This window comes from Mustela lutreola, chromosome 8, assembly GCF_030435805.1.
Source record: "Mustela lutreola isolate mMusLut2 chromosome 8, mMusLut2.pri, whole genome shotgun sequence".
Classification (NCBI taxonomy): Eukaryota; Metazoa; Chordata; class Mammalia; order Carnivora; family Mustelidae; genus Mustela; species Mustela lutreola.
Genome location: NC_081297.1, coordinates 61,209,065 through 61,219,035, shown reverse-complemented (window position 1 = coordinate 61,219,035; position 9,971 = coordinate 61,209,065). Strand labels below are relative to the sequence as shown.

At 42.1% G+C, this 9,971-nt stretch overlaps 1 protein-coding gene across 4 annotated transcripts in view; it reads right to left on the bottom strand.

Moving 5' to 3' along the window:
* Positions 1 to 260: 260 nt before the first annotated feature.
* The window catches only part of CBX5 (chromobox 5), a 37,490-nt gene continuing 27,779 nt past the window's right edge, over positions 261 to 9,971 (bottom strand). For all 4 annotated transcript variants that reach the window (XM_059185107.1, XM_059185110.1, XM_059185108.1 and 1 more), the window contains exon 5: positions 261 to 8,634. In XM_059185107.1, coding sequence (XP_059041090.1) covers positions 8,484 to 8,634 — 151 coding nt within the window. In that variant the 3' untranslated portion in view covers positions 261 to 8,483. The remainder of the gene's footprint in view (positions 8,635 to 9,971) is intronic.

Genomic DNA, 9,971 nt, shown 5'->3' with positions numbered 1-9,971 from the left:
GAGGAGTGCAGATCCCAGGAAGGCACAGTCTGACCAGGTTAAGGGAACAGACTACAAACAGGAAACACGGTCTCTTACTACCTCAGGTTTGCGCCACCCTGTGGCAAGTCAGAGACCAACAATTGTTAGATGAAAGTCCTTGTTCTGGAAGTCTCGGGGCTCTTTCAAAAAGGCATGTGTGACAACTGGCTGACATTCCAGGGACCAAATTAAGGAAGGGTGTCAGACCCACATTTTCAAACCACCACTCAGGATCCGTATTTGAAAAGCAACCATTTATTAGAACCAATACAAGAGTATGAAAAGAGGGAAAAGAGGAAGGTGGAAGGGGGGGAGAGAATGAGGTCTGCATCAATGTCAGTTGTGGAAACACATAAATTGCCTACTTTTAAACATTTACATTTAAAAGGCGAACATATATATATATCACTTACCCTAAAAAAAAATTAAAAAATGAAAAGCCGACATGTTTGGCTGAACTAAAACCAAGAAACACAACCAAAACTCCCCCACAAATCAAAAAGGTCCATAGAGAATTCAATTTCCCATTTTTCCACTTAGAAATCTGGCTACTAAATGTGATGTGTTTTGCTATTCAGGATGGGGCAGAGTACGCAAAGATGCCCAGCCTCTCAGTCTCTCTCACATCCCATCCTGTGGGAAAGGCGGCAAGGCTGCTGGGCCATGGGTAAATCAACTCCTGGCTACTTGGCAGGAAGTCAGACTGTGCTCTCTCCATCCTCCAGAACACCACAAAACTACCTGGTGCCACCAGAGCTGGGGAACAGAGCAAGTCCATAAAGCACGGAGAACCAGAATGTGACTGCAGCAAGGGGCCAGGACCTTGTGCTTTTGAATGGGTTACACGTCTAGGGCCAAAGAGAAGGAAAGGAAAAAGAGCCCTGTTGGGAAGAGGAGCTGGCTGAGCCCACATTTGGGCAAATAGGAATAAGTATCCAAACTTTTCCCAAACCAGAGGGAAAAAGAGGTCAAAGTCAGGTTCAGACTGTGGACACTGAGAAAAGATGACAAATGAGTACAGTTAAGTTGGATGAAGCTTTAAGAGTGTTAAACATAGCTCTAGAAAAAAATTTTCCCAAGGTGGCTCTTTTTTGGTAGGGGAAGGAGAAAGTGGTTATGTTTATTGAGCCAGCTTGTTCCTATGGGGAGGCAAGGGGTGCAGTGACTCAGTTTGGTGGGGGTAGGGGGAGGACATGATAAAAGCAATGATATAAATTAAGCCCACTGTATTCATTTTTCTCCTGAGACAGCTGAAGTCTGTTCCAATCCCATGGGGAATGGGACCTTAATTCCCAACCTGCAGAAAGAAACAAGCAGTAGCATCCCTGCCTCATAGTTCCCTAATCCAATGCTCTTGGGTCTGAAACAGCCTCTCTTCGTGGATGCAAGACATGGAAAATACTAAGTGCCTTCCCCCGTAACATCCTATGTCTGGACTACTAAGACTCCAACATTCACAAAAACACTGTCAACATCTGAACTAGCAGCTTTGATGAGGGGTGGGGGGCAGAGAACTTGCCGAGGTCACTAGGAGTTCCAACCTTGGGATAGCTCAGTGAGGAAAGCCTATGTCAGGTCTAGACTTTAGACTTCGGCTAAAGTATTCTACCAACTTTGATTTACAATGCCTCACAACACCCCTGTGAGGTAGGTCAGTATCATCAACCCCATTTGACAGATGGGGAACTGAGGCATTGAAAGGAGTGACTTGCCCAAGGTCAGCCATTATGAGTCAGATGAGGTTGGCACACATAGTCAGCATCCACTCAATTCTTGTTTCACTCCCTAGGGCACCTTACTTCTTGGAGTGCATGTGCAAGCAAAAGGAAGTCAGCAGGTACACGTCACTCTGCAAATTGCAAATTAGAAGAACTCAACCAACCCTTGAGTATTAACAGAGGGCCTATGATTTATCTGGCATAATGTAAGGAACTCTGGAAACACAGACTGCTTCTAAAAATCATGTGTTAATGGATGTTTTGCAAATAAAATTACATTTTAAGCATTAAGGGCATGAATTCTTCTGTAAAGGAATACTTTATCATAAGAGGCGAGGGAGTAAGTCATACTGATTTTCCAAAGTTCTATACTGAGTAACTCTTATTCCTAAGCCCTAAAATCCAAGAACAAGACCTCATTTGAGCAAGAACCTTTGTCCCCAGTGGTGGTCTTGGTAGTGCTCTAAGCTGCAAGGTCGGAGGAGGGGGCTCAAGGCTAGCAACCAGCAATGGTGGCCACAGCACTCTGTCCAGGCTAAGCCAGGCGGCAGGATCTGGCCACCAGACACCCTCTTGCTGCCGCCTGTCCCTCCCCTCAACGCCCACAAGGCAGCATCTTTCCAGCCTTTCTGTGCCAGCCCAACTGCAGGAGTTGGCAGGATCTTCATGAATGGTTCTGGAGAATAAGGATATAAAAAGTGACCCCTAGTTTTCCATTCAGAGAGGGGGGATAAAGTGTTCTCTAAAACTAGTTGTAAGACTCTTGTAATATTCTTTAACATCCCGACAGGCGCGTAACTCTTGGATGAAATCAAGCTTGAAAAAAAAAATACCTTCCCCACCTCTGAACTTACAACTGGACTTCGGTAGTAATCATTATGACCCTTCTCCTAAAACTAGGGGGAAAAATCTAAAACCACAGTCAGTTCTAGCTTAGAATCACATCCTAAAGCTACCAGAAACTGCAACACACGGACTTGAGCTTTAAAAGCCCTGTGACACAATTTAAACTCTATCTTCTCGGGTCTTCTTGAAGAACCTCCAGGCAGGAAGCCCCTCTCTTCCTCTGTACCCCCTCGCAATAGCCAGAGCAGCACAACTCTACATACATCAGAAAGTCAAAGAATGATTTGCCAACACACAGTATAATGCCCACCAGGGATGCTCTCATTCCAGGAAGGACCAACTATCCCGAGACCTAAATATTAACCCTTTTTCACTGACTGCTGATCACAATGGACAAGTCCAGGTGAGGATAACGTTCAAGACATTAAAATAACAAAGACTGTTCAGGTTCAGTCTGTTTGGAATTCCTCAAAAAGTGTGATGAATTAGCCACTGGAACACAGATCAACTGAGGGTCACACCTGCCCATGCCAGGGGACATCTCTCTCTGTCACACACACACACACACACACACACACACAAACAGAATGGCAAGATAAAAAGTTCATTGCATTCAATTTAGCCTAATTTCTTGATAATAGTTTCCTATTAGATTTTCCGATTAATACTGATGGCTCTTACCTAGGCTGTGATAATTAGGTTTTGATCTATTGTGACATTAATGATCACAATCAGTTGACTTTGAAATTGTCTTAATTAATGGCTCTTCCCTCCTCAGCTGCCTCCAGTGCAGGTTCTGTCCCCTCCCCCAACTATCTTGTTTTAACTCTTTTTCTTACTGATCCCAGAGACAAATACCATTAAGGATCACTTTCTTCCCATAAGCCAAGATTTTAAACTATTTTAAAACATTTCTCTGACAGAACAACAATATGAGATGATGAAATGAGGATCAGGATGAAAAGGCAAGAAAACATGCTGTCAGGACATAAAAAAAAATTTCATGCCAGAAAACAACCAAAGTCAAGCATGATGTTAAAGAGTGGCAATAACAAGCTGAAGCTAACTCTAAATAGACAAGATGAGGTAGTTTAAAATTCAAGAAATCCAGCGCAAGCACAAAGAAATTAGAATTGTTTTATGAAGCTATCCACAGAATCTTCACATTTTAACTTTCCAGAACAATTACTCTTCATTCCTGGGAATTCTGACTTCAAAACTTAGTCAACTCTGTGGTTACACAGTTCAGAATTTAGAAACTTCTTAAAGTCAAACTGTTTCTTAGCAGGGCTGGGCCTCCCTCTAGCCTTCCCTAGACTGCTTAAATCTGAAACGCCAGGGTATGTGCACTTTCAGGAGAGGTTTTCACATAGCTGACACACGAATGCCTAGAAATCACCACCTTGCAGTGTTGAATAAAACTACACTGTACACAGTAGATGCTCACGTGTTAAGACCTGCACCCCCAAGCCTTCTTTTGAGCAAATCCCTTGTCACTGAAAAGTATGTCTTCTGTTTAAGGCTTAAAGCCAACCTCATGTTAATTTTTCCAAAAGGGATGAGAAACTGAAAAAGGTGTGAGCAACTCTGATAAAATGTCCAAGAGGAATAAATGTTATAGAACCCATGATAATGTAACACCACAGAACTGTATCAGCAACACAGATAATACTTTCCACAGGCAAGGATTAACTAGACCATTAAATACTTTGGCAAAGAGCCCACAACAGGGATCAAAATGAGGGGCTCTCAATCCCCACTCACCTGTTATTTTCTCTCTAAGCAACAGCACTGCTAACCAACCTTCAGTTATCCTTATTTTCTAGAATAAAACAAGCCCTTGTTGTAGTCCATCTATGGCCAGTTAGCTCAATTCATCCAAGGTCCAGGTCTACACCCTTGTGAACCATCACCCTCCTATTGTCCCCCCACAGAAATGTGTACCCAACTGCAGCATTTACTACACTGAACTATTAACAGTCAGTTCATCCCACATCAGTATGAAAGTTTTTTGAGGTCAGGGACTGTATCTTCTTGTACTTTGTACCCCCAAAACGAAAAAAAAATGCTTGTGGAGTAAAATGAATGTTGATGCACACTAAGATGGCCGCCGTATGGACAGCTCAATACAAATCCACCACTATTAATTGGATGGGGACACTGAATTCTGAACATATCGTATACTACTGGGTGAAAGGCTGCTAACATCTGTTTTTGAAAATGTAACTTTTATGATTAGCCAAAAAGCCAGCATGAAACTAGAATACACTGGATCGAAACCATTTGTCTCTCCACCTAGCCATAGGTATGCTTGCTTGGCCATCTGATTACAAAGGTATAGACCTCCACACTACAATTTTTCATCTAAAAACCTAAACCAAAAGGATGGAATCACAGATGCAAAATGAGCTTTTCCTTTGACCTCACTGGTGAGAAACAACCTCTACATTTCAAATCTAATGCCCTAACCCAGCCTGGGGTTCTTATGTCATTGGAAGGCAGTATTTTAGGCCCTCAAACTCAAACCTTAAGGGCAAAGACAAGTGCTCCCCAGCCCAGACACAGGATGGATTCCTCTGACTCCTACTGTACTTTCAGTGAGCTGGACTAAACACAGATCCAAAAAATGGCATGATGAAAATGCCAAGTACCTTCCAAAATGCCCTAGGATCTGACCTGTACAGCAGGAAAATGGACTGTAGGGTAGCCACAGAACAAGAATGAAGAGAGTTAAGAATAACCTAACTGTTCAAGTTATGGACACAGGACTAACCTGCATCACGAACAAAGAGCAGTACACAGATATGGCTGGGGGACAGCCAAGGACCACTTAGACTTGTATTAAGGAACCACCACAGGCTCAAATGCTCCCTTGGGCAGACTAAAACTGGACTGTGGGAGGAAAAATGATATGGCTCTCTCCAGGTTAAAAATGGGTGCTTTCATCAGGGCTGATGTACCTAATGGCTAATCCTAACATGAGGGTACTGGCCCAGTGCAGGACTCAAAAAGCAGCTACAATGACCTTGGTAAACTCTGCTCTGCTACCTCCTATGGAAAGGGAGACCCTTGAACATTGATTACTAAAAGAAATTCAGCATTAGAAAGATGTTTTGGAAGAAGACTAAATAAATACAGCAAAAATGTGCTTCAAACACCATAGACCTAGATGTTTAAGAGTGCTTAGCCCATGGCTACTAACTCTTCTGAGGAGAAAGCCCCATAAGGACAGATTTCCATTTGAGGTTGCAAGGGCCAGGAGAGCTGCTCAGAACTAACAAATGCCAGAGACACAAGGCAGGCATCTGGTTTCCTTTCTTCTGAGGGCTAAAGCCAGAGCTGGCCTCTGGCTCCCTAGATTCCTACAGAAGCAGTTGTGGGTAGGCAGGGAGAAAACAACTGCTCTGGCAGCATTCAGTACAAGATCATGATTCAGTAAACTATGAACAGAAAAGATGGAGTGAAAAGTGAGATATTAAAAAGCTGACTAGTAGATGGTACTTCCTTTGCTAAAAGAAAATCACATTTTGATGAATGTTTTAAATATTACCTATAACCACAGCAAACACGTGCCCCAGCTTTTTTAGGACCAATCTCAGCACCAACTAATTCTGTTGTTTTCTTTGTTCACATGTTGATTTTGGTCTGAAAAACAGTCACTGTAGTTTACATGCCCACTGCCCCTGGGAGACACAAACCGGCTCTGTGGACAAGCTGTCATTTTCTCCACCTGCAAATCAACAGGCCCAGATTACCTCCTCGGGGGCTCTGGCCTACTTCTATCTTATTCTTGTCTATCCTAATTATATCCTTGGCTACTTGTATGACAAATCTGTTTCCTGACTATCCTTTCTTTCTTTCAGATGCCCATCAGATTAAGTACTAACCAACTGTCAATTATCTAGCACTCGATCTAGGCCTTGAATTCTTTCAGAGTAAAGAAAGATGGAGATTAAAAACTCCTACCCACTTGAGGTATGGGTTAGGAGTTCTCACCCAATCACATTACCATTCAGAAGGATTTTCCTGGGTGACTTAAACCAAAAGCTTCATTGTTCCAGTCTGTCATGTCACTGCAGCAACAGCTGTCTTCTCAACTGTGCAGTGTAATTTTTGACATAATTTATACAAGCACACAGAATTCAATCAGCAGCTGAGCAGGAAAGCAATGGTAACAAATGCTATGAATGGGTATATGATTTGCATATTATTCAGCTCATCTGTGGACTGGAGCAATCTATCCATTCCCCTGATTACTCTGAATCTAGAAATGGCTGACTGCTCCTGCCAGAAAGCTATATGTTTTAAAAATCAAAAGCAACAACAACAAAAAACCCCTCAATGGCTGGTGAAATCTAGAGTTAAGGCTAGTTCAAGCATTTATTCTTAATTCCTCAGCTTTGGACTGGGACACGGATGCTCATAACCCTGCTATCTCCTTACTTTTAGTCTTGATCCTCTAGCCAACCCCCACCCCCAACTAAAAGAAAATGGCTAAAGAGAAATAGGGCATTTCTTGGGGGGAAAAGGATGGAAGGATAAGATTAGGTAATAATCTCTCAATATAATGGCAAGGCAGAAAGAAGCAAAAGGGAAATACTCTGAACAGGAACAGGTGGTTGTTGTCAACATGCTAATGCCAGGACCTGTCACTCTGAGGCGATAGTCTTCCACAGAAACGTATTTTTAAAAATAAAATACAACAAAGAGTTTGAGGGTGGAAAAAGGGAAGAGCAGTAATCCTTTGGGGACTCTTGGTGGCAAATCCAAGAGTCAACAAAGCAAGAAATTTACGACTACAAACGCTATGAATATTTAAAATTGATACTGTGGCCGATGGCTCCCCTCCAAGAATTCCCCACAGAAAATAATGGCATGAAGGGGAAACTTGGGTCCACTGAGAAGTGAGGGTCAGGTCTGAAGCCTCTTTGGTACCAGGAATGCTTTGGGAGGCCACAAAAGCTGGCAGGGCTGGAGGGTGCCTAGCACCTTGGCACAAGCAAGCACCAGGCAGTCACTCACACCTACATATATAGTCCAAATGTGAGAGATGGAGGAAAAAATACATATATACCAAAGGTGATCATAAAGACAACTGTATCCTACCCCAACATCCTCGTGTACGAATAGCTAAAAATCTCCACAGTTCATAATTTGTCATTTTAGGACAGACTACACCACTTTGCAGAAGCAGAATCAGGGATTGCTATGAAACAAGGCCAAAAGTCCTGGGGCTGAGAGTGTCTTGACAAATCTGAGTGTAACATTTCAAGTTCTCCAAGGAACGGAGCTATTCTGCGAGGATGAGTGGAGACGAACAGCAGAGGGTGGCCCAGATGACCACACCAGGAACCCTGTCTTCTACTGGGTAGAGCTGAACGAGGTTGGGAAAGCCCCAACAGGTAGGCAGTTGCTACTGGCTTTTTAAAAAAGATGGGAACATCTTTTCCATCCCAACATCTCAAAACAAAAGCTAGCTGGTCATCAACAGGTTTAAGAACCAAAGCAAAAAACCAAAACTCATCATCATTGTAACAAAATCCCCCAATCTAAAAAGCAACCAACCCTGAAAAGATCAAGACTCTAAGGTGATTAAAAAGTTAAAACTCATCTTGAGGTCACAGGGAAGCAGAAGGAAGAGATGAGGGCATAGGAAAATATTGTGGGAATTACACACAGTATGTAAATGCCTGGTCTTCACAGAGAGACACTTATCATGAATCAGACCATCAGTTATGTTACAAGAGAACCAATACCAACATTTCTCCTGTGGAGCACAGTGATAAGCACATTTTTTTATGGATGTGTTTAGGATAGAAGGGGGTGGGCAGAAGGGAGAGGAGGCAGGGAGGTGAATGTATTATATACAAAGAGAAATGACAGAGACCACCCCCTCCTTTAGCTCTTTGCTGTTTCTTTCTCTTTGTTTTCCGCATCCTCCGGATATGCGTGCCACGTCAGTCTCTCTTCATAAAATGCTATCACAATCTGTGGACATTTGACATTCGCTTCTTTTGCAAGAACCAGGTCTGCTTCATCTGTGTCTTTCCTGGAAAGAGAGAATATGATAGAAGGAGAGGAAGTGAGAGTGAGAGAGAATCTACCTAAACCAAAGTTTATATTGTTATGAGTTTAACCGACTTAATTTCCTCTCCGTCTTGCTTTCAAGGTGAGAAGGACCCTAACAGCTCAATATTTTCTAGGAGAAATTCAAGTGAATAAATTATCAGTGAGTATCATTTAACTACCACATCAGACAGAACCAGAAGTCTTCAGCTAGAACTTAGATGGAAAACATAGCAGGCTTAATCAAAAGGCTGAAAATGAAGTTATAGAAATTTACTCCCATAATTTTGATTTGTAGGTACTGAGTGAACACAATCAAACCTACACTCAGTCCTATTGATTATGCACAGAATGTTCAATCCAGTTTCCGGATCATCTGACTGAAAGGGTCTTAACCTTCCTCATCTTGTGGCCTTTTAAACACTCATCCTTTCAGTGAGAACTATGGATTGGAATAATAAGAAAACAGAAACTCAAGTCTACAACAGTATTCACATATGGGGAAATAAGAGAGAATGTAAAATCTAGTCACTAAAGTGAAATGTAGGAATTAGCTGCAAATTTCAATTATCCAAGTTACAAAGGCTCTACTACCATATATAACAAAAAAAAATCTAGCAAATCCCTTAACCAGTATTCCAAATTGAGGGAAAAAAAAGTATCTTAAATTAAAATTCCACTGAGATTTGAGCAAAGACAACTACCTCCCTTTCGAGAAAACTGAGACGTTTAATTCATAGAGGTTAAGTATTATAAGTGAGGAGGAGGAGGGGAAAACACACAGCTCGGAGCAGACACTCAAATTTGGACTGTGGTGGGAAAAAAAGCTAGTTAGTATGTGAATGTAAATTGTAAGTAACACATATGGCTGAGTGGGAAAAAGAGTCAGTACAGCTCCTTATTTCTGACAGAGTATAATGATTCTTCAAATCGAGGCTTGTGGGTAATTTACCAGCAAAATTTCGATCAGATAAAATATTAAACCTTTTGATTCTACAACTTTAAAGTAAATTAGCTTCCTCAGTGGCAATGCAGCATGAAGCCTCTATTTAGAGACCGAATTTAAATCACAAGCCCAGAACACTTGGAAACAGAGAGGCAGTGAGGGCCACACCATAAATCTCACCCTGTCTTTAAGAAACCCAATTGAGGGGAAGTAACTACGCTTTCCTCTAAGAGACGCCCCCTCCACCGGATGAAGTAACTTACACTTTGGCTAGTATTAGTCTTAATGCTTTTTGTTGAGATTATTCTTCTCTTTAGACATTATTCAGTTGTTCTGATCCTCAGTGATGGCAGAAAGCCTCACTCAACTCCTAT